Source organism: Gracilinanus agilis, chromosome 1 (genome assembly GCF_016433145.1).
Source record: "Gracilinanus agilis isolate LMUSP501 chromosome 1, AgileGrace, whole genome shotgun sequence".
Taxonomy (NCBI): Eukaryota; Metazoa; Chordata; class Mammalia; order Didelphimorphia; family Didelphidae; genus Gracilinanus; species Gracilinanus agilis.
This window is the reverse complement of record NC_058130.1, coordinates 126,184,998-126,210,572: the sequence shown is the minus strand read 5'-3', so window position 1 is coordinate 126,210,572 and position 25,575 is coordinate 126,184,998. Positions and strand designations below refer to the sequence as shown.

At 36.3% G+C, this 25,575-nt stretch overlaps 1 protein-coding gene across 1 annotated transcript in view; it reads right to left on the bottom strand.

Moving 5' to 3' along the window:
- SPATA6L (spermatogenesis associated 6 like) overlaps nt 1-25,575 on the bottom strand; it is a 92,930-nt gene that overhangs the window by 21,712 nt on the left and 45,643 nt on the right. Inside the window, exons 5-7 of the mRNA XM_044657041.1 lie at nt 22,481-22,605; nt 14,876-14,950; nt 11,579-11,833 (exon numbers count right to left, since the gene is read on the bottom strand). Coding sequence (XP_044512976.1) covers nt 11,579-11,833; nt 14,876-14,950; nt 22,481-22,605 — 455 coding nt within the window. The remainder of the gene's footprint in view (nt 1-11,578; nt 11,834-14,875; nt 14,951-22,480; nt 22,606-25,575) is intronic.

Sequence of the window (25,575 nt, the reverse complement as noted above, 5' to 3'; positions counted from 1 at the left end):
GCCTTCATATCCTCCAAAAGAGTTCCAACTCCAACACTGAAAAATTTCTCACAAAAACTCCCTTGCACAAGAAGTTTGCAACTACTTTTAAGGACCCTTTTTTGTCACTTCCTGTGCCTTTTCCCACTTTGTGGGAACCAACTGTTGTTTCTAAATTTTCTTAGGACTTCCCAGGGGGAAGTCAGTCATTTCTGTGCTAGAAGAAATTATAAATATGTTGACTGTTGAGAAGTATTGAAGGGTGTACATGAAAAATGTAGAGTATAGTAATCAGAGTTAAGAAAACAAGAATCACAACACTACAATAATGTAAATGGAAAGAAAAACACACTAAATAAAAAAGAAATGTTGTAAAATTCAAAGAACAAGCACAACTTCAAAGAGATATAAGAAAACACCCTCATCCTCCACTTCTACATAGGTAGAAAGTCCACAAGCATGATACATTACACATATTTTCAGACACTATCTGATTTTTCCTCTTCTATTTTTTGTCTTTAAAAAATATTAGAAGGAGGACAGAGTGAAGATAGCAGTTTAGAAGCAGCAGAAGCCAAATCCTCTGTGACTCTCCTTCCATACCAATCAAAAAGAAGCTCTTCACTAAGCCCAAAGTGCTTTAAAAAACTGCCTGCCCTTTGATCCAGCCATACCATTGCTGGGTTTATATCCCAAAGAGATCATAAGGAAAAAGACATGTACAAAAATATTTATAGATGCACTCTTTGGGTGGCAAAAAATTTGAAAATGAGGGGATGCCCTTTAATTGGGGAATGGCTGAATAAATTGTGGTATCTGTTGGTGATGGAATACTATTGTGCTCAAAGGAATAATGAACTGGAAGAATTCCATGTGAACTGGAACAACCTCCAGGAATTGATGCAGAGTGAAAAGAGCAGAACCAGCAAAACTTTATGCAGAGACTGATACACTGTGGCACAATCAAATGTAATGGACTTCTCTGCTAGCAGCAATGCAATGACCAAGGACAAATCTGAAGGACTTATGAAAAAAAATGTTATCCACATCCAAAGAACTGTGGGGATAGAAACATAAAAGAAAAACAATTGCTTGATCACATGATTCAATGGGGATATGACTGGGGATGTAGACTCTAAACGATCATACTAATGCAAATATAAATAATATGGAAATAGGTCTTGCTCAATGACACATGTAAAACCCAGTGGAATTGCTCATTGGCTATGGAAGGGGTGTGGGAAGAGGGAAGGGAAAGAACATGAATCATGTAACCATGGAAAAAATATTCTTAATTAATTAAATAAATGAACTTTTTAAAAAAAGCTTTTCAAAAAAGACAAATCCAAATCCAACAGACAACCTCTGCACTCTCCTACTCCATACAACTTGAAAGATACATAGAGAAAGTTGAGTTCTGGGATATAAAAGAGAGATCCAATACCCCTTCCCCAACTACTGTGCTGAGACCTGCAGTGTGACTAGGCCTAACTGTGGGATTCTAAGGCAAGGGCTACAAGCACCTTGGTGCCACCACACAAAGCGCAGGCCTCTGACCACAGCAAGCAGGGAGGCAGCTGGCAGAAAGGAGCAGAGGGAAGATTATGTACCTACTTTTAAACTCCAAACCTTCACCATCAGCCTCTGCAGGGCAGTGGGGAAGATTTGGCCTCAGGGCAGATTAGTTCAGCAGATCAGCTCAACCTGTCTAATCCAGTATACAAGCAGAGCAGAAAAGAAGCCCCTTCCAGGCAGCAAAGCTTAAACTCACAGATCAAGCAAACAAACATAGGAGCAAGTGCACAGCCCACAAGGAGGGGGAAAAAAGAAAAGACATGAGTAAACAACAGAAGAAGAAAAAGGAAATTATGATTGAAAGCTTCTATCCAGATAAAGAACAAAGAACAGACAAAACAGAGGAGAAACAGAGAACATCAAGAAAAACCTCAAAAAATCCAGCAAATTGGACTCAGGATCTGGAAGAGCTCAAAAAGAATTCAAAATACAAATAAGACAGTTCAAATAAATTTGAAAAAAGGAGTACTTAAAAAGCAAAATAGGTCATAGAGAAACAGAGGCACATGAACTAAAACAAGAAAATAGTATTTTAAAAGCCAGAATTGTAGGCCTAGAAAAAGGAGGACCTAGGTTCAAATCTAGCCTCAGACACTTCTTAACTGTGTGACCCTGGGAAAGTCACTTAATCCCCATAGCTGATTAGAAAACAATTAAGATGGAAAAATAGATCCAGGAGAGACAGTTTAAGAATTATTGGACTACCCAAAAAGGTCATAACCAAAAAAAAAAAAAAAGTCTAAAAATCATACTATAGGAAATTACCAAGAAAACTGCCCTCATATCCTTGAACAAGAGAGTAAAATAGAGATTGAAAGAATCCACAAATCACCTCCTGCATTAAATCCCCAAATGACAACTCCCAGGAATGTTATAACCAAGTTCAGGAGTGCCCAGACCAAGGTAAAGATATTAAAAGCAGCTAGAAAGAAACAATTCAGATATCATGAAGCCTCAGTCAGGACCTGGCAGCCTCCACTCTGAAGGACTGCAAAGCTTGTAATATAATATTTCAGAAGGCAAGGGTTTGCAATCAAGAATCAACTACCCTACAAAACTGACTAAACTCTGTGAGGAGAAGTATGGTCTTTCATAAAATATAAGACTTCCAAGCATTCGCAAAGAAAAGACCAGACAGAAAATTTGATGCCCAAATACAAAATCCAAGAGAAGCATATTAAAAGGTAAACAAAAAAGAGGAAAATTTTAAGGGCTTTAATAAGGTCAAGGGGTTTATTTTCCTATATGGAAAGACAACATCTGTAACTCTTAAAAATTATCATCATTGTCATAGTAGTTAGAAGAAGTGTATATAGAGGGGGTGTACATAGAGTATATAGAGTGTACATAGAGTAAGCTGATTAGGATGACATGTTAGATAAATTTTTAAAACCGGGGACAGTAATGAGAATAATACTGAAAGAAATGGGGCAAAATAGATCACATAAAGAGTTGGGGGTGGGGGAACAAGACCAATATAATGGAAGGGAGGGAGAGATTGATAACAGGCAATACTTAAACCATATCCTCTTTGGAATTGGCTCAGACAGAGAAGAACAACCAGACTCATTGGGGTATAGAATTGTATCTTACACTATAGAAAAGTAAAAAGGGAATAAGAAATGGAGTGGTGGGGAGGGGAGTAATACAATGGAGGGAGAGGCTAGTGGTGGTGGGGATGACCAAAAGGTCCTATAGTAAGAGAGAAGTAAGAATGGGGTGGGGTGGAATAAGGGGAGTAATATAAGGGAGGGGAAAGGGGGAAGACTGACTAAAAGCAAAACACTGAAGGGAAGGGAAAGAATAAAAGAATAAAGGTCAGGATTAAAAATGGAAATCTAAATGGAGGGTAATACACAAATGGTAATCATGTCTGTGAATATGAATGGGTTGAACTCACTCATAAAACACAAGCAGATAGCAGAGTAGATGAAATACCAGAATCCTAGCATATGTTTAGAAAAAATACATATGAAGAGGTAGATACATACAGGGTAAAGATAAGAGGATGGAGCAGAATCTATTGGGCTGCAACTAAGACAAAGAAGACAGGAGTGGCAATCATGATATCAGACAAAGCTAAAAGTAAAAATAGATTCAATTAAGAGACAAGGAAGGAAACTACATCTTGATAAAAGGTAATATAATGAAGAAATATCAGTACTCAACCATATATGCACCAAATGGTACAGCTTCCAGATTTTTAAAGAAGAAATTAAAGGAGCTTAAGGAGGAAATAGATAATAAAACCATACTAGTGGGGGACCGCAACTTTCCCATATCAGAACTAGACAAATTGAAACAAAAAATAAATTAAAAAGAAGGGAAGTGAATGGAAATATTAGAAAAATTCAAGCTGATAGATGTCTGAAGAAAATGGAATAGGGATAAAAAGGAATGTACCTTCTTTCTGCAGGATATGGAACATATACAAAGACTGACCATGTATGAGGACATAAAAAAATCACCCCAAAAATGCAGAAAAGCAGAAATAATAAATGCCACTTTTTCGGATCATAATGCAATAAAAATCATAATAAGGGTTCATGGAGAGGCAAATTTAAAATCAATTGGAAACTAAATAATCTAATTCTACAAAACTGGTGCGTCAAAGAACAAATCAAAGAAACAATTACTGATTTCACTGAAGAGAATGACAATGAGAGGGTAACATATCAAAAATCTATGGGATAGGGGGCAGCTGGGTAGCTCAGTGGATTGAGAGCCAGGCCTAGAGACAGAAGGTCCTAGATTCATATCCGGCCTCAGACACTTCCCAGCTGTGTGACCCTGGGCAAGTCACTTGACCCCCATTGCCCACCCTTACCAATCTTTCACCTATGAACCAATAGACAGAAGTTAAGGGTAAAAAAAAAAATCTATGGGATACAGCCAAAGCAGTACTCAGGGGAAAATGTATATCTCTGGATGCCTATATCAACAAAATAGAGAGGGAGGAGATTAATGAGTTGGGCATGCAACTAAAAAAACTAGAAAAAGAACAAATTTTAAAACCCCAGATAAAAACTAAATTGAAATTCATAAAAAGCAAAGGAGAAATTAATAAAATTGAAAGTAAAAAAACTATTTAATAAATAAGACTAAGAGCTGGTTCTTTGATAAAATATATAAAGTATTGGTTGATCTAATTTTAAAAAAGAAAGGAGAGAATGAAATGAAAACTATCAAAAACGAAAAGGGCAATGTCACCTCAATGGAAGAGGAAATTAGGGCAATTATTAAGAGCTATTCTGCCCAATTATATGACAAGAAATATGACAATCTAGATGAAATAGGCAAATATTTACAAAAATATAAATTGTCCAGATTAACAAAAGAGGAAATAGAATACTTAATCCTGTATCAGAAAAAGAAATTCAACAAGCCATTAAGGAACTCCCTAAGAAAAAATCCCCAGGGCCAGATGGATCCACAAGTGAATTCTTCAAACATTTTAAAGAACTAATCCCAATATTATACAAATTATTTGATGAAATAAGCAAAGACAGAGTCTTACCAAATTCTTTTTGTGACACAAATATGATGCTGATTCCCAAATCAGGAAGATCAAAAACAGAGAAAGAAAACTATAGACCAATCACTCCAATGAACATAGATGCAAAAATCTTGAATAAAATACTAGCAAAGAGACTCCAGCAAGTTATCACAAGGATTATTCATTATGACCAGGTGGGATTTATACCAGGAATGCAAGGATGGTTTAATATTAGGAAAACCATCCACATAACTGACCATATCAATAGCCAAATCAACAGAAATCACATGATTATCTCAATAGAAGCAGAAAAAGCCTTTGACAAAATACAACACCCATTCCTACTGAAAAAATAAAATGTATAGGAATAGAAGGGCCTTTTCCTTAAAATAATAAGCAGTATTGATTTAAAACCATCATCAAGTATCATCTTCAACTTGGAAAAGCTAGAAGCCTTCCCGATATGATCAGGAGTGAAGTAGGGATGCCCATTATCACCACTACTATTTAATATCATACTAGAAATGCTAGAAGTAGCAATTAGAGAAGAAAAATAAATCAAAGGGATCAAAGTAGGCAATGAGAAGCCAAACTATCACTCTTGGCAGATGATATGATGGTTTACTTAGAGAATCAGAGAAAATCAACTAAAAAGCTAGTGGAAATAATTAATAACTTTAGCAAAGCTGCAGGGTACAAAAGAAACCCACATAAATCATCATCTTTTCTATATATTTCCAACACAACTCAGCAGCAAGCGATAGAAAAATAACTCCATTCAAAATCACTCTGGGTAATATAAAATATTTGGGAATCTATTTCCCAAGACAAATACAGGAATTGTATGAACATAACTACAAAACATTTTCACACAAATAAAACTAGATCTAAACAATTGGAAAAACATTGTTTGCTCATGGGTAGGATGAGCCAATATAATAAAAATGACAATCCAACCTAAATTAATTTATTTATTCAGTGCCATACCTATCAAATTACCAAAAATCTTTTTTATAGAATTAGAAAAATTATAACAAAGTTCATCTGGAACAGGGGTCGGCAACATATGGCTCTCAAGCCATAACTGGCTCTTTTGAGGGCCAGATATGGCTTTTTCTGCAGGAGCCATAAAGTCAATTTTTTTTCAGGCGCTGTTACAAGAGCGCACACTGTGAGCACTGCACGGCTCTCACAAAATTACATTTTAAGAAATGTGGCATTTATGGCTTTCACGGCCAAAAAGGTTGCCAACCCCTGATCTGGAAGAATATCAAGGGAACTAATGAAAAAATGTGAAGGGTGGTAGCCTAGCAATACCATATCTTAAACTGTACTATAAAGCAGTGATCATTAAAACAATCTGGTACTGGCTAAGAGGTAGAAAAGGGGATCAATGGAATAGAGTTGGGGTAAATGACCTCAGCAAGCTAGTGTTTGATAAATTCAAAGATCCCAGTTTTGGGGACAAGAACTTGGTATGTGACAAAAACTGCTGGGAGAATTGGAAAAGTCTGGGAAAATTACATTTAGATCAACATCTCACACCCTATACCAATATAAATTCGAAATGGGTAAATGTCTTAAATATGAAGAGGGAAATAATAAACAAATTAGGTGAATATAGAATAGTATACCTGTCAGATCTATGGGCAAGAAAAGAATTTAAGAGTAAGCAAGAGATAGAGAAAACATTATACGATGTAAAATGAATAATTTTCATTAAATTAAAAGTTTTGTACAAGCAAAACCAATGCAACCAAAATTAGAAGGAAAGCAACAAACTGGGGGGAAACATTTTTATAACAAAAACTAACTAATACACTGCTGGTAGAGCTATGAATTGATCCCACCATTCTGGAAGGTAATTTGGAATTATTTCCAAAAGGCTTTAAAAGAACGTATGTCCTTTGATCCAGCAATATCATTACTGGGTTTGTATCCCAAAGAGATAATAAGGAAAACTGTTTATGCAAAAATATTCATAGCAATGCTTTTTGTGGTGTCAAAAAATTGGAAAATGAGAGGATACCCCTCAATTGGGAAATGGCTGAACAAATTGTGATATATGATGGTGATGGAATATTACTGTGCTATAAGGAATGATGAACTGCTTGATTTCTTTTTTTTTTTTTAAACCCTTAATTTCGGTGTATTGTCTAATAGGTGGAAGAGTGGTAAGGGTGAGCAATGGGAGTCAAGTGACTTGCCCAGGGTCACACAGCTGGGAAGTGGCTGAGGCCAGGTTTGAACCTAGGACCTCCTGTCTCTAGGCCTGACTCTCACTCCACTGAGCTACCCAGCTGCCCCTTGATTTCTATACAAACTGGAAAGACTGAACTGAAGGGGAGAGAAAGAGCAAAACCAGGAGAACATTGTACATAGAAAGTGAAACACTGCAGTATGATCAAATATATAGCATTGTCTTTGCTACTAGTAGCAATGCAATGATACAGGACAATCCTGAGGGCCTTATGGGAAAGAATGCTATCCATACTGAGAGAAAGAACTGTACAAGTAGAAACGCAGTAGAAAAACATATGATTCATCACTTGTTTATATGGGTATGGGATTTGGGTTTTGGTTTTTAAAAGATTACTCTATTCAAAAATGAATAATATGGAAATAGGTATTGAGTGATAATACATGTGTAATCCAGTGGAATTGCTTGTTGGCTCCAGGAGGGGGGAGGGAAAAGGGGAGGAAAAAAACACAAATCATGTGACTATGGGAAATACTTAAAAATTAATTAATTGATTGGTTTTTAAACATATTTCATTTGGGATGACTTTCTGGGAGGAGGAAAGGAAGAAATATAAGGGGAATCATAATGATATAAAAAATTAAATACTAGGTTATTCTAAAACAATTTTTTAAAGTATAAAAATAACTGAAAGAATTTGAGTGATTTAAATAACCCAGAATTTTCTTGCACACTGAAATCATTCTTTAGCAAAGAGGAAATGGATTCAAGATGTTATGATTATGCTCAATTCATTGTTTTCTCATTTTCAGGGCTCATCTCTGTAATTGCAGAATAATTGGGGAGCAACCATTTGAAGGGAGATGCCTTGAAACTGACAGAGCTTCCATTTAATTGAAACATTTCCTCTACCCCATGAGGTCATCTGTCAGTCTTCCAAATATTCTGGATAAAAGAATTACCAGCTCTAAACACAATACCCAGACAATTTATTCTCAAAAACTCAGAAAAAAATAAGATGTATATAATAATAATTCACATTTATGTGACACTTTAAGATAAAAAAAAGTTTTTCTTTGGAAGCATGGCATGATAGATAGAGTGCTGAATTTTGAGTCAGCAGACCTGGGCTCATGTTTTACTTCTGGCACTTGCTAAATGTTTGGTCATAGGTAAGTCTTAGTTTCCTAATACATAAAATGACATAAATAATACTTATAATAGTTACTTCAAATGATATCATATATCTAACATTCCTTGAAAAATCTAAAAAAGTACCATGAAAATATCAGTTATTAAGAGTATTAGTAGGCTGTAGTTAATCTATTACCATCCTTTTTTGTTGTTGTTCAGTTGGTTTCCAGTCACGTCTGACTCTTCTCAATCCCTTTTTGGGGTTTTTCTTGGCAAAGATATTAAAGCAGTTTGCCATTTCCTTCTCCAGCTCATTTTGCAGATGAGAAAACTGAGGCAAACAAAGTTAAGTAATTTGCCCAGGGTCACATGGCTAATAAGTATCTGAAACCAGATTTGAAGTCAAAAAGACAAATCGTCTGGACTTCAGGTCCAGCGTTCTATGCCATCTAACTCACTTATCAGTAAGAAAACAGAGCTTAAGGGAGAGGCCAAGATTTGGCCATTATTGCTTAACTACACTTAACAGGGAAAATATATTTAACATAATGTTGTAATACTACACTGATAGATCACAAGGTGCTTTTGTAGGACCTCAGGGTCATTACCACTGTATGGTAGTTTGCTCTCACTGAGATTTTCCTTTTTTGTTGTTTTATTCATGACCTACAGTATAACTCCTCTAACTATTATATCTACACTAGTAGATATAGATTCTAAAAATTAATATTAAGATTCTAAATTAAATTAAATTCTAAATAAAAATTAAGATTTTGAAAATCACTTGTAGAATATAAGCACCATGACTTGATAATGAGAAAGATGTCCCTCCTCTAGAGAGATTGTGGGGGCTCAGGGGTGACACAGGAAGAGATAGCAGGGTGAGAACATATAGCGTTAGCACTTGGGTTCATTTGTTTTTTTATGTTATAAAGAAGTAATCAATGTAGGATGGTCATGGGACGTGACTAGACTTTAGAAGACAATAATAAACCTTTAAAAACAAAGAATGTCAGCTCCTTGAGGCAAGGAATCATGTCATTCCTCTCCCTTCTGGGAATTCCCAAAGACCTACACAGTCTTGTATATTTGTCTTGACTATTGGTTTCATTGGCATTGGTGGGGAAATTACTCCACTGAAACAGATTGTAAACAACTCATTTAAAACTTGTAATTGTGGAGTGTTGCCTGGGTCACTGTGAGGTTAAGGGACTTGCCTGGGGGTCCCACAACTAGGATGTATCAAAGTTCTGATTTGAACGCAACTTCAAGGCTGTTTCTTTCTTTGTTCATTACCTCATGCAGCCTCTTAGCTTACACATAGTTTGTGCTTAATAAATGTTTATTAAATCAAACTGAAAAATATGTTTGAGGATCACTGAATGCTCTACAGATCTGGCCACACTGTTTTCTGGAAAGGGCATTAAGAGTTGATCACAACAGGAACAGCAAGGTAGTTCAGTAGATAGAGTGCCAGGTCTGGGGTTGGAAGGACCTAAGTTCAAATATTACCAGAGGTGCTTCATAGCTGTGTGACTTTGGGAAAGTCTCTCATCCCCAATCTACTAGCCCTTGATGCTCCACTGTCTTCGAATGAATAGTAAAGAAAGAAGGAAAGGTTAAAGGAAAAAAAAAAGATCATAATGCCTCTGCTTCTTACAACTAGTGTGACTTCAATAGATCACTTTATCCACCCGGGTTTCTGGATCTATAAAATGTGTAAGAATGCAATTCAAGCCCTGGAATTTTGGAACTTTGGCAGTTAGAATGTTGTGGAAGCAGACCCAGTGACCACTAGACCAGAGCAAGGACTTCTGGGATTAAAAAGCCAGAAGGAGCAGCTTCTTGGGGGAAGCCAATGTGGGAGGTGGTTGATAATTGACAGTGAGACCCTCAGAAGTAAGCTTTAGAGGGTTTTTTTCCACAGACATTCAAAGAAGACCAGCATTTCTCCTGAATACATTTGAATACATCTTAGTTCCTGAAGTTCATTGATAAGCAGCAATAACTTCAACAGAGTTGGGGGGAAGCAGGGTAGTGTCTGGACTTCCTTTGGGGAGCTGATCCCCAGACCCCTCACTTGCCTGGGGCATTCATTGCCCAGTAGTATCCCTCTGTGTCTAATATCAATCATAGCTTTAGAGAAAAATACAATAGTGGGCACGGGACAGTGAAGCTGCGTTTGGACAACACGGGGATCAGATCTCAGGGTCTGAATCTCTGTGGGTACCTAGTGTGGTGAAGGACTTGGGCTTAGGGAATTACCCTGCTTCCTCTTTCCTGTGAATGCCTATTCCTATTCCCTCTGTTAGTAGTTTCTGAATTAAACCCTCAAGTTTATCAAGTCAGATCTGCGTGAAATCTATTGGTGGGAGGCATAGTGTAAGGGTAGTGAAGGGAGGCAGGCTGTTCTCCATTTTAAGCCTGACTCCCCTCTGCTGTGAGTAAAGGGAAGTTTCTGTGTACCTCAACAGGCACCAACATCCTATCGGGGATTCACTCATTTCCCCTTGAGGGGACATTACACCTCCAATTCCTCTACCCAGCAGGACCTCCTAGGGTCCGGTCCCCTGGTTTCCTCAGGGAACCCTATTTGTCTCCCAGTAAGGAGGGGTGGCTTGAGGGAGGCGAGGACATTACACATCTTACTAGTGGGTTCTCAACTACACCCCAATTCTCCTAATCACTCTCCTTCTTACAAATGCCAGCCTTGAACTAAATAAACTGAGCAATCTTAGAGACTCGGACATGACCATGTTTAGCTTCCGGTGGGTGGTTTTGTAGTGGTGGAGGCTCTCTCCATCATGGCAGACTAGAACTATCTTTGTGGCTTTCGACTGAAAAAAGTCAAGCTCCTAGTGACCCAGCTTTCTGAGCGTTGCTAGGTGGGTTCTGAAACATACAAACTAAATTGTCAGTCCTTGACTGTCCCCATTCTACAGCTTGGGAATAAAACCTCAGAGGAAGTCAAGTTTGCCTACTATGTGATAAATTCAATGATACGTCTAAACATTTTGCCTCTGTAAAATGTCTGTACAAAGACATGGATGGATAGATGAGGCAACTTCAGACCTCTCTTCTGCTCCCCATTTTGGAATTAGTTTGGACTTTTTATTTTATTTTACTTCATTTGCAACTTGCTTCCCTCTCCCACCCCATTCCAAAGGTCTGTGAAGAGTGGTATTAAGTCTTACATGTCTAACTACAAATGGAGGTTTGTTTTCTGGTGAGGATTTTAAACCACGAGATACAAGGCCTGACTGCAGTGGCCTCTCCTCCTGGTAAAGGCGCCGTATCACATGTGGTGATGGAGAACGAGATCTCAAGCTTTTACTCATATTCTCACAAGTATCCTCCTTTGTCCTGGCTCTTAAAGCATTTAGCTGAGGACTGAACCCTCGCTTATAACATGATGCAGAAGAAGGACTCAAGTGTCTCAACCTTGCTTCCTGTAAAATAATAATAATAATAACAATGTAAAATAAGGATAAAAAGAAAATAGGAGAGAAACCACAATCTAAAATACAAGTATGTTTAACTATACTCTCTTTACCCCCAAGTTAAGAAGTTCAGAGTATTTTCTACTCAGCATTTTCTACTTAGCAAATCCATTTGAAGTCAGGTTTGAAGCCATGTTATTTCCTCTTACTATCTATATTAGTAATTCCCAAAGTGGGTGCTACTACCCCCTGGTGGGTGCTGCAGTGATCCAAGGATGCAGTGATGGCCACAGGTGCATTTATCTTTCCTATTAATTGCTATTAAAATTTTTTTTAATTAATTTCCAGGGGGCTAAGTAATATTTTTTCAGGAAAGGGGGCGGTAGGCCAAAAAAGTTTGGGAATCACTGATCTGTATCGTTTAGGGCAAATCATTTCTTCTCTCTAATCTTTAGTTTGCTCTTTAAATTTTATTTATTTAATTTTATTTAATTTAAATTTACTTTAATGTTTAGATTCGTTTATACATGACTACATCTTTGTAATGGGTTATATTCTTCTCACCTTCTCAATGAATGGGGGAGGAAAGGAAGGAAAGAATATGGAACTGAAAATAACATAAAACTGAATTTAAAAAAAATAAAAATAAAATGGGTGGAGGGAAAAGGTTGAGTTATATGTCCTCTAAAATTTCTTGATGCACTAATCTTATTATTAAGGAGGGTATTTTTGAACCCAATCCATGTTTTCTAGGACAATTTAGTTCAAATTCTAATATCACCAGTATTTGCACGATTACAGGGAGTCCCAAAAATCTTATTGTAGTTTTAACCTATTAAAGCTTAAAATTTTAATAATACTTTTGGACCACCCTGTACCTTCAGCCTCTCCAGAAGCAGGGATTGTAGTCATTTGCCGCCTAGCTCAGCCTCAAAGTGACAGATAAAATAGTAGAAGGACTGGACCTGTGACTTTTATTAATATTAGAACTCTTGAATAAGGAAACTCCTTCTACCAATGTGTGTCAGTCCCTCCTCTGGAATTTATAATCTTAAAAAATTGCTTAGAGCATTGAAAAGGTAAATGGCTTGCCCTAGGTCACAGAGTCAGGATGTGTGTGACAAAGGCAGATTTTGATCTCAGTTCTTTCTGGTCAATTCTCTAGCCACCACTCCACACTGACTCTAGACAAAGAACTATTACAATGAACAAATACTTGGTGGGGGAAAAATCCTTTAAGAAAGGTGAGAACATCATAATAAAATATAGAAAGTCTCACAAAAGACAATGACAGAGTTTCAAAAATATAAGAATGTTTCACATGAACAATAAAAGAATTAGACATCACAAAGGGGGCAGAAATGAAAGCTTTGAAAGAAGAAATCAGTAAGTCTAACAAAACACTAGAGAAGTTTGATCTAACAACTAAGACACTCTCCAAATAGGATTATAGTTTTAAAATACAGCTTCAGAAAGAAAATTAAATAAGATTTTGAAATGTGGTATGATTGTCATCAAGTTTCTAAAATTCATCTTTAACCCAAAAGCATCTTAGATTGTTTTTCATTTTTCTTTTGATTTTAAAACTGTTATTATTCCTAATTCTATTTCATTATGGTCTGACAATACATCCTCTATATGTTCTGTCTTTTAAAATTTTATGTAGAAGGGAGAAGAGAGGTGGCTCAGTGAATTGAGAGCCAGGTTTAGAGACCTGGGTTCAAATATGGCCTTGACACATCCTAGCTGTGTGATCACTGGCAAGTCAAATAACTCCCATTGCTTAGCCTTTACCACTCTTCTGCCTTGGAACCAATATGCAATATTTGTTCTAAGATGGAAGATAATTTTTTTTTAATTTTGTAACACATCTCTGTCACCTATATATGATCATTTTTTGTGTATTACCCATGTATTCCGTTCAGTTCTTTCCAGATTTTTTTATTCTATTTTACTAAATTAGCAAATTAGATCTATGAATTTATTGTTCATCTTTTTTATTTAATTTATCATAATCTAATCATGAAGAAATGAAGTTTCCCACCATCATTACACTATTGTCAATTTCTTCTCCTATTGCTATTAGTCTTCCTTTTATTAATTTAATTGTCAAATTGTTTGGTACATGTGTTGTGAGGAGGATTACTTAGTTATTATTTAAAAGACCTAACAGGAATATTTGCATGTGTTACTCATTTTGCTTACCTGTCTTTTCTGTTTTGAGTCCTATTTTATCTAATATCATTTCTGAACTTGTAGGTAGACATTATAGTTTAGAATCATCTCTTCATTTTAATTTAGCACTAAATATTCACATTAAATGTGTTTTCCTGTAAGCAAGATATGGGTGAGTTTTGCTTCTTGATCTACTTTGTGATGCTTTTTACTTTAGTGGAAGGATTTATTGTTGTCATAAGTAATAAGTTTAACTCATCTTCAGAAATTTTATTTTTATTTTTCTTAGCATTGGCTGAATGAAGTAAAATCTTTATCAGTTTTCTATATCTTTTCAAGCACTAAAACTAGTTAATGAAAGAAGTCATTTATGTTTTCAAAGTACTAATTGCTTATAATTCTCTGAGGTTTCATTAATACCTTAAAATTATTAACTGGTGTCTTGTTCACACATAAACAGCTAGTTAGTATAACTATCAGCTGAAATAAACTCTGTTACTGGAATGGTGATAAATCTGTGCTCTGCCACACTCTTCACACAGTTTGCCTTATAACCAATAGTGAAGACTTACAAGCTAGCTGGTTAGCACTTGTGGTTAGGAATAAAACAAATAACTTTGACCTCACTGACACTTTGTTCTAGCCACGTAAGCTAAGCAAAAATTACAGAATGCTTCTGAAGGAAGCCTCACTATTGTTTTGATATTCAGATTGACCAGTTTAAATAAAAAATCTAAATCTCATAGAACTTTGCTAATCCAAAAGTGAAGCTTGACTAAAATACTTTAAATTTAATTCTAAAAAATTCAAACAAACACTGGTGGCAAAGAGATTTAAAGCATTTTTGTTGTGCTAAATTTTCTTAATTATACTTACAAAAAATCTCTTTAATGGACAAGAGAGTTCTTTGATGGCTGTCATCGTAGAAAACTCTATTTTTGGAGAGATGCCCTTAAAATACATAAAAGGAACAAATGAAACCACTGGACACATGTGCTCTCTATCCAACTACCTCTCATCCTAAAATGGAAAAACAACAGAAGATCCATTCTGTCTCACTGTCATAATCCATGACATTATCATTTTCTAAAAATCCACATATAGCTTCAAAATGTGTTTTCTATACTCTAACCTAATCACAGTTCTAATCTAACTCTAGTCCCTGAGCATGGCCCTCATTCTCATATAGCTGCCTTTGCTCACATTATTCCCTGTGCATGAAACTTCCAACCTTCCTCATTGAACTCAGTTGTTCAGACATTTTTCAGTTGTGTCTGATTCTTTGTGACCCTATTTGGGGTTTTCTTGGCTGAGATACTGGAGTGGTTTTCCATTTCCTTCTCCGGTTCATTTTATAGATAAAGAAACTGAGGCAAATGGGGTTAAGTGACTTGCCCACAACTAATAAGTGTCTAAGGCCAGATTTGAACTCAGGGAAAATGAATCTTCCTGACTCCAGGGCTGGTACTCCATCCACTATGCCACCTAGTTGCCCTGTTGAACATCCTTTAATCTCATCCTTTAAGTCTAGCTCAAGCCTTCTCTTATTCTTCCCAGTTCATTAACAACCTTAGTCTTCAGACCTCACAAAGATTGGTGTTTTTTTAACTCTCTAATGCCTTATCCTGTAATGTTGAATACTATAGCTATCTGTGTCTTCTTCTTACTAGATTGTGAATTCCTCGAAGCTAGAAAAAGTGACTTATCTCAGCTTTGGATCTGTATCTTGTATTTTATTATATCATACTTCAACCATTCTTCACTGGCCTCCCAGGGTAATGTAAATCACTGACACTTTCCTTCTCTAAGATCTGGGATGAGAGGCAAACACAAGGGATTTTGCTTCCACATAAAACACCCAACCACTTCACAATTATTGGTGTGATTCAAAGATGATGTATAAGAGAATATATTGACTTGATTTATGTGCCAGTATTTCTACCAAATGGAAATATCTATGAGTTCTGGTAGGGAGATTCCTACATCCTCACTATCTTTTTTTGAAACCCTTACTTTCTGTCTTAGAATCATTACTAAGTATCATTTCCAAGGCAGAAAAGCAGTAAGGGCTAGGAAACATCTGAAGCCAGATCTGAACCCAGGTCCTCTCCATTCCAGGCTTGTCATTTTATCCACCAAGCCACTAGCTACCCTCGTTATATTTTAATGAAAAATGTATATTTTATGCATATGTACATATATATGCATATATTTATCTATTCACTCATGTTTTCTAAACCTCATGGGCTAGGAGAGCCCATGATAAATTGATTAAAAGAGTGGCCAACCTGTTTGCCAAAAAAACCTGCTGTGACATAAGTAGAAGAGATCTACCTCCTTAAAAAAAAAGGAAAAATAGTAAAATTAAAATTAAATTAAGATACAAAATAAAAAATCATATCTCCTGAAATGTGAATAATATTGCCTGTGTGTCTATTAGAGATATATTGCTTCTTGTGTAGTTTCAGCAAGTACTTGTACACGTTCCTTCCAAGAATACTTTAACTTTATTCCCCTCTATCTGAAAGTCTCTCCACTAAACTTTTCATGGGGTTATCTTCCTATTTTCAGCTTCCAAAGCTAGGTCCAGTTTTTGTCTTTGGCTCCTAATGACATCTACTTCAGGTACTTAGATTCATTGCCTTGGAGCCCTGGAGGAGGAAGCAAACTAAAACACACTCATTCTCCTAAAGTCATATCTTCCATCAAAGAACACATTGTCAACCATTAGCCTGAACATAGTTTCCGGAGCACAAGGTTAGCTAGTGTTCCCTAGAGTAATTATTCCTGCGAGGAAGGTGAAGTGTGCAGACACTAGCCTGACACGTTTCAGACTCGATGTCTTCAGACATTCCCCATTACCAGGGTTTGGTTCGTGAATTGGAAAGTCAACATGGTACCACCTAGAGTCTTCAAGCTGAGCTGAACTGAGATGTGGTCCAATGGGTCTGAGGCCAACCAACTGGGGGATGGCTTGGGGAGGGACAGGAAATAGGGCATGTCTATAACAAAGAAATGAGCAAGGGTTCCCAAAAGGCCCAGCAGCAGAAGGAAATGTCCACTGATAGCATAAAGCAGTCCCAAAGCAAAGGTGGCAGGGAGATCCCAGGGTAGAGTCAGAATCAAAGGCAGATGCCAAAGCTGTATAAACAGGGTCAAAGAAGGCAGAGGAATAAAATCCAGGCAGGGCAAACAACCTCAGTGAGTGGGTAATATAAATAATTACCCCATTTTACATTTATGTAATAATAAGTCACATTAATACAGCTCTTTAAGCCTGACCAGGCACTTTCCTCTCAAAAATCCTACGATAAAGGTAGTACAAAGGGCAGCTAGGTGGCACAGTGGATAGAGTGCTGGACCTGGAGCCATATTCCCGAGTTCAAATCTGGCCTCAGACATTTAATAGCTGTATGACACTGGGCAAGTCACTTAACTTTGCTTGCCTCAGTTTCCTCATCTGGAAAATGAGCTGGAAAATGAAATGGCAAACCATTCCAAGATCTTTGCCAAGAAAACTCCAAATGGGGCACAATTCAACAAAACAACAGTAAGTTGTACAATTATTATTATCCCCATTTGCAGATAAGGAAACAGATTCAGAGTTTGTTATTAAATGGCAGGGCCAGAATTTGAACTTAGATATTCTAAACCACATAGCCTCTAACTACAAAGCTGATGCTCTGGGAACAATTCAGGATAGCCGAGTTTCTTAAAGCAATCAAAAAATAAAAAGTGTATAGTCTGGATAGAAATAATTTCCTCTCACTATATAGAAACCTAACAAATCATGACATTATAACTATAAATAGTAATAAGCAGAGGCCCCTGAAGCTAAGTGATGGGCCATTCTGTCATCAGAATAATACTAAAAACCAAGGCTTGGGTAATGAATGCCATCATAATTACAATATAATATACTGCACTGTAAAATTTCAGAAAAGGAAAGAACTCTGGAAAGATGAATAAATTCAGACATTTTTACATGGAAAAAATCAAGAAGTTGTAATAATGAGTTAGCCAAAACAATTTCTGAGGTCCCTTCCAGTTCTAAATTCTATGATGCTAATTGTAGAGTCTGATTGTAATGGCAAATCACTAAAATGATGGCATCTTTCTCATTGCAGGATAATAATATATGTTTGTTTAATTGAATAGAATAATAAATATCATCAACACTGAGGAGGCAGTTGTATTTTCATGAGTTTCTTTCTCCTCAGTGTAAGAGGATGAAGATAATCATGAGGAAACTTGAAAGCTCAGGAAGTTGGTGACTATTCAAGGTCACAAAACTAATAAGTACCAAAGTATCAAACCCACATCATTATGCCATTTTGAGGTTTACAAAGCATGTTCTTCACAACCCTCTCACACCCCTGGGCCAGTTAAGTAGAGAAGATATTATTATACCTATTTTACAGATGAGGAAATTGAGATTTAGAAAAGTCAAGTGATTCGACCTAGTCACAGCTAACAAGTATGAGAGCCAGGATTCAGATTCAGGTCTCTTTTAATTTCTTATCCAGCATTCTTTTCCACTTTACTATGTAGGTTATTGAATGTAATAGATAAAATATATGATGAAAAAACTTAAGAATTAAATCATTAATATTTTTTTTAAAAAACAAATGGGCGTTAGAACTCATTCTGAAAATTAAATTGTGAAAGTGAAGCCTGACTCAGGAAATGCTAATCATGATCTAGGATCTATGCTTAAAGCTATTTAAAAAAAAATCCATTATGTCTAGTTTTGTAATGTACCCGACATTACAAAAAAACTCAATAGGCTACCTATTTAACTGTATGTTACAACTTGGGCAATACACATTCTTCATATGTTTGGTTTTTCCCATGTGAATTATCCGATTGATTTATTTTGAGTGAACATAAGTGGTCTCACTAAAGAGGTCTTATAGTATTCTAAATTCAAGCAGCACAATGTCATTTCCAAATGGGTCTAACTGGAGGATCTCACTACCTATAAGAGGTCCGTCTTCCAATCAAAACTTTGCACAGGATATCTTTTAAGATAATGAATAAATCATGTAACCATGGAAAAATTTTCTAAAAAATAAAAATTTTTTAAAAATTAAAAATTTTAAAAAGATAATGAACAACTTTGAAGCATCTTCATCTCTTTTTCTATCTTACTAGATATTGATAATGAGGACCACTAACCAAAGTTGTCTTTTCAGTGACATCAAGAGACTTAATAATGGAAGACACATTTTTGGAGGAGAGAGCCTTTTAGGCATTTTAAGCTTACCCTATCAAGTCAAATATTTCATTCTATTGTTGCTTTTTTTTAATCTGCAGACCAAAAAAAAATACCCTATGGAATCTTATATTCTCTATACGTATAAAATTATAATTTGCTATAGAAAATCATCTACAAAGTCTACCTCATTTGCTTCTCATATCTTCTTCCAAGATATCCTAAATTATTAAAAAGACCATTCTCAAAAAGGTTTCATATAAATGAGAATGGAAGTAGATGATTCAGTAGTTGCTGATATCTTCTCTGCTACTTTTTTGACAGGGTGGGGAGAAAGAAAAAGAAAAATACTGATCTGATTTATTTTTTTCTCTTTTGTTATCTTTCTCATTTTGGGAATCTTCAAAATAGCTGCCTGGTTATGTTCATAACTGTGTCACTTCCAAAACAAATTTCTGCCGTATGCTTGGGCAAGTCAAGCTACTCTTCTCAACTTCATCTATATGTGTGTGCTATTTTTCTTTTGACACATTAGATTGCTACAGAAACCCTGGAAAATCTAATCCATCTTATGTTTTGTTTTCTGCTTCTATGTCTATCTATATGTTCTTGACTGATCCTGCTTAATTAGTCTCTCACAAAACTTTCTGCAATTTTATTTCCCCTTCTACAGCCTTTCACAGTTTTGTGAGATGATCTTTTACCATTCTTTTTCATAATGTTTTGCAAATGAGTTTGTATTCCAAACTGATGTTTCCCTAGGCTAACATATTTATTTGCTTGATAAAGAGCTCAAATGTTGGCTTGCTCAGATGGTTTCTGGGTCCTTTTGGCCTCTTTTTGTGGCAATTCCTTTACATTTGTCAAACTGCTCTAAGAAATTGATATACACAGAACTTAATAAATGTTTATTGACTTATTGCCTTACCTTTGTCCATTTCCTATTTTTCAAAATCAATCGCTTGATTAAATAGGTCAAATTGGTGCTGCTATAATTGGACACTGTTTTTTCTGATACTTATTCTATCTTCTAATTTGGTTTTAACTTTGAAATTTGTCTTCTTTAATTGATCTAATTGCATGCAGCTAGCTAATTTGGAAATGTCTCCCATCATATCAGTAATTGTTCATTTTCTATTTAAAGTCGATTCCATTTCTTATTACAATGTTTGATGCTCATACTGTCTAGTGCTTTCCAACTTCCCTGCAAGTATTTATAATATGCTGACAATTTCTAAGTACTCTATGTAAGCTTTTGGTCACTTCAATTTTTTAAATTCCAAACTGCATTTCCCAAAATGGTTTTTGTTATTCTTCCATGTGCTTGCCTTTACACTGAAGTCATCAAATATGTATATGAACATATACATGTAGAAAAATACATCGAAGTCATTAATATTATATTCTGGTGTATTTGGGAAGATCTTAATGAGTTCTTTGTAGGATTTCTTTTCTTTATCCTCTGTCACATATATTGGAATAAAAAATCATAATCAGCTTCACAGTGCTCTTTTCATTTATGCTTATCAGGACTATTACAAGGAAAAATTGTTCCATGCAATAACTATTGCTTTTGCATATGCAATGAAACAAAATCAGCCAACTCCTTTATCAGCCTCTTAAGGACAATCTATAGTCTCTCTTTTTTATTTATTTTTTTATTTTGCTGCACCCTATTTATGGTATCTGGTTTCATTTATAGTGAGAAGGTCAAAATTAATGTAGTTCATTTTCCCCAATAAGGACATCAACTTGCTTGCTTGGTCAAAGATCTCACATTTAAAGCACCAATGCTTAAATTAGCATCTATTGGACAATTCTGCCCACTTTCTCACTACTTAGCAATCATCAGTTTGGAAGTGGAAAACACAGAATATTTCATATTTTTCTCTTTTTACAGGGTCATTGTGGTAAAAAAAAATCATCTACCTAGATTAGGTCAATCTAGCTGTAATGAGCCTCTCAATATTTAGCTGGGATAGTCTGAATGGTGGAGCACAATCTGTCTCTGGGATGATATCTGAGGCCTTTCCAGCTTGGTACTATGAAAACTTATTCTCCAGTGATGCCACACAGCTTAAGCTCCTCACCACACTACAGTGAGGCGATGGAGAAGTCCTTAACAGAACTAAGTATAGTAAAATTTACTAACTATAAGAAAGTGACAAAGGCATCACAATGATTAGAACCATCACAGTTGATAAAAAATCAGAATCTAGACTCCAAACATTTATATTCTCACCCAAAGATCTGATACAACAACCTAAGGCACAAAAACATCAATTGTGAACTTTTAATTCCATTTCAACAAATATTTATTAAGTATTATATGGTCCCTGGGGCACCGAGGTAGCTCAGTAGAAAGGTAACCAGGTGTGAAAATGGGAAGTCGTTGGTCCAAATCAGATCTCAGAGACTTCCTAACTGTGTGACCCTGGGTAAGTTACTTGACTCTCATTACCTACCCTTACCACTCTTCTGCCTTGGAAAACAATACACAGTATTGATTCTAAGACAGAAGGTAAGGGTTTTTAAAATAAATATAGTCTCTGCTCACAATGAGCTTATACAGATTAATCTTCCAAATACACAGTATAATACAAGAAAGCATACTACAAGTACAATAGAAGGGAGGCTAAGGTAAGGACAAAATAGAGATCCAGACAAAATTTTCTGAGAAAAACTAAGATCATTTTTAGCTAGATAAATCAGAGAAAGCTTCATAGAAAAGAAAATTCTCCTTAGTGTTTCCTACTTTTAAAATAAGTTAATAAACACCTCCCTTGCCTATCTCAGAAAATTACTATGATGTTGAAATGACATCATAGACATGAAAGTACTTTGAAAAGCTAAAAATGCAACAAAATGTAAAGTGGCATTTGTATTACAGTTCATACTAAATTAAAATGCCTTCTACAGATGGCTTCAGACTCCTGCCTTGCTTTTATATAAATCTATTGATTTATAAATGAAATGAATGAATAAAAATGAGATGAAACAAAATGAAAAAACAAAACTTCCTCCCCATCCCAGAGAAAATGTGGCTACGGGCATGTCTCAGGACACCCAGAGTTTTCGATCTCAGTTCCACAGTGGGCACAAATGTAGTTTGGTATCCAATACCTCTAAAGAAAAACTAGTTCTGCTCCTCATTATGAAGCAGCTTCCCCAAGGTCCTGAAGCAAAACATAATCAGAGTAGGAATGAAAATGGACAGATCCTGAGTTTTACCTACCCAGAGGGGTGTCTGGGTGCAGATAACTTACTGGAAAGCCTAGAGGTGTCTTCATTAGCAGTTCTCGGTCTTGTCCAGGGTAGAGAGGAGTCAGCCTGGGTTCAGGGAACAGAAAGTCCCGAGTGTTTTCTTCATAGTAGGCCAACAATTCCCCATCTAAAAATAAAGACAGAAAAAAGGAAAAAATGAACAGAATAATAGATCCACAACTTGAAAAGTATGCGTGAATCTATATGACTCTAGAATCATGAAGGCATGGTTTCGCTGAGGTATAGGCAGGGATGGCTCTCAGAATGGAATGGAATTATTCAGTTCAAGGATTGAGTAACTCAATTAAAGAATGATTCAAGTGTCTCATTTTACAAATTCCAAGTGTTGACAGTCTAGAACCTTCTATAATGCCATGTTTAAAACAAAGAAAATTCTCAACTCTGATTATTTTAAGCCTATTAGCTTATGTAATCCTTTCTTTGTATCATTAAAAATACCTCCCTGGGGGCAGCTGGGTAGGTCAGTAGATTGAGAACCAGGCCTAGAGACGGGAGGTCCTAGGTTCAAATATGACCTCAGACACTTCCCAGCTGTGTGACCCTGGGCAAGTCACTTGTCCCCCATTGCCTAGCCCTTACTGCAATTCTGCCTTGGAACCAATACACATTATTGACTCCAAGACGGAAGGTAAGGGTTTAAAAAAATACCTCCCCAATTCCCCCTATTCCCATGGAATTATTTAGGGATCCATATGTATTTAAGGAGGGCAGTTACATGGCACACTGAATACAACACTAGACCTGGAGTCAGAAGACTCAACTTGGTGAGTTCAAATCTAGCTTCAGACCCTAGCTGTGTGACCCTGGGCAAGTCACTTACATAGATTCCCCATCTATAAAATGAGTTAGAGAAAGAAATGGAAAACTATTCCAGTATCTTTGGCAAGAAAATCTCAAATGGGGTCACAAAGAGTCAGACACAACTGAATAGCAACAAATATATTTAGGCACAGCACAGGTTCAAAATCCTAATTGGTGTTAGCCTGGACAAGTCATTTTTTTATTTAATTTATTTTTCCCCAATTACATGTATAAACAGTTTCCAACATTTTTCAAAGGATGTCAAGTCTTGAATTCTCTCCCTCTACCTCCCAACTATTACCCGCCTTGAAATGGTAAGCAATCGCATATAGATTTTCATGTGCAATCATGGAAAATTTTGTTCCACATTAATCCTTTTGTGGAGGAAAACTCAAACAGAAAAAAAAAGAAAGTAAAAAAAGTTTGCTTTGGTCTGGTAAGCCTCAGTTCTTTTTCCCTGAAAGTAGATGGCATTTTTTTTATCATGAGTCCTTTCAGGGTAGTTTTGGATCATTGTATGGCTGAGAAGGGCTGTTATTACCAGTTGTTCATTATAAACTATGTACAATGTTCTCTTGGTTCTGCTTTTTTTCACTATGCTTCAGTTCATGTAAGTCTTTCCAGATTTTCTGAGCTCCTCCTGCTTGTCATTTCTTACAGCACAATATTATCCCATTATGATCATATACTATAACTTTCTCAACCATTCCCCAATTGGTGGGCATCCCCTCACTTTCCAAATCTTTGCTGGACAAATCATTAAACCACTTTGTTCCTTAATTTCTGCATCTGCAAACTGGGGATGATAATACTTGCACTATATCCCAAAGCTCCAATCTAGACCAATCCAATAAGCCTGTTATTACTACTAGGCACTGGGTGTATACTAAGACAAAATAAAAAATATTCTCTCTTCTCAAGGAACTAATATTCCATATGGGAATGAGAAAGTATACACATAGTTACTTACACTGGAAAGTACATACATAATGTGAGGGGGGAGAACACTAACGATGAGGGAGATTAGGAGAGACATCTTACCGGGATGGGATGTGAGACATGCCTTGAATTAATCTAAGGATTCCAAGAGATGAGGTGTTGTAGAAGACAACAGCCTGTACACAGACAAGGGGCAGGAGGAGATAGAATGTGGAGCTCAATGAACAGCCAGGGGGCCACTTTGATTGTAACACAGACTTCATAAAGGATGATTACAGGGTTTTCTGTAATAAAATGGTTTTATAAACCTTTAAACATTATCTAAATAACTTAATATCATCTCTCTTGAATAAGGAATCTCTCTGTCCTGGAAAGTCAGTCAAAAGAGACCTTCCAGGTCAGAGAAGAACAAAGAATCACAATAATTACAGAATGTTCTAGATGCAAAATACCTGAGATCGTCTATTCAAACTTCCTCATTCTGCAGAAAAGGAAACTACATCACAAATGAACTTGTCAGGAGCAGCTAGATAGCTCAGTGGATGGATAGCCAGGCCTAGAAATGGGAGGTCCAAGGTTCAAATTTGGCCTCAGACACTTCCTAGCTGTGTGACCCTGGGCAAGTCACTTAACCCTGATTGTCCTTAAAATTCAAAAAAAAAAAAAAAAACGGAAAGGAAGGAGAAAGAGATTCAGGCTTATAGCTGCAAGGGTTGGAAGTATTTTTGGTGGTGGGGTGATATTTATTTATGAGAATTCTAGAAAGGATATATTTTCAGTACAGTGAGCTAAGAAAATAAATAGCTTTGAATTAAATGACATGTGGGCTTTGTTTTCTTTCCTCTTCTTTCTCTGATTCTGATTAATATTTTCATTACAAGAGTAGAATGAACAAAATGACAGAATGTCGAGATCTCTTTATCATCTCCGATAATCTGATAAGGACAGTTTAGTTGATAAGGACAGAACAAGGGAGTTGTCTTTTACCTCATGCTTCCAGCTCTGGCTCCAGGAGCATGGAGTTTATTATATATATTTCAAGACTCATTTCACACAAAAGAACCCCCCCGCCGAAACTTTGCAGATGCACAGAAGTTGCAAATTATGTCACATCAAAACACAAAACATTGGCTTCAGAACTGACCAAGGCCAAGGCTGAATTTTGACTGGGTTCGTATCAGGAAGCCAAGATGAGGGGTATCCCTCTCAAGGTCAAATTGTCCCGGTGAAGATTTTGGCCTTGGCAAAAGGCAGCATTCCTAGTCAAAGGGGAATAGTGTTTAACCCTTTAAATTCAGGTTTGCTAGGAACTTAAAGCTTTTCAATAAGGCCACAA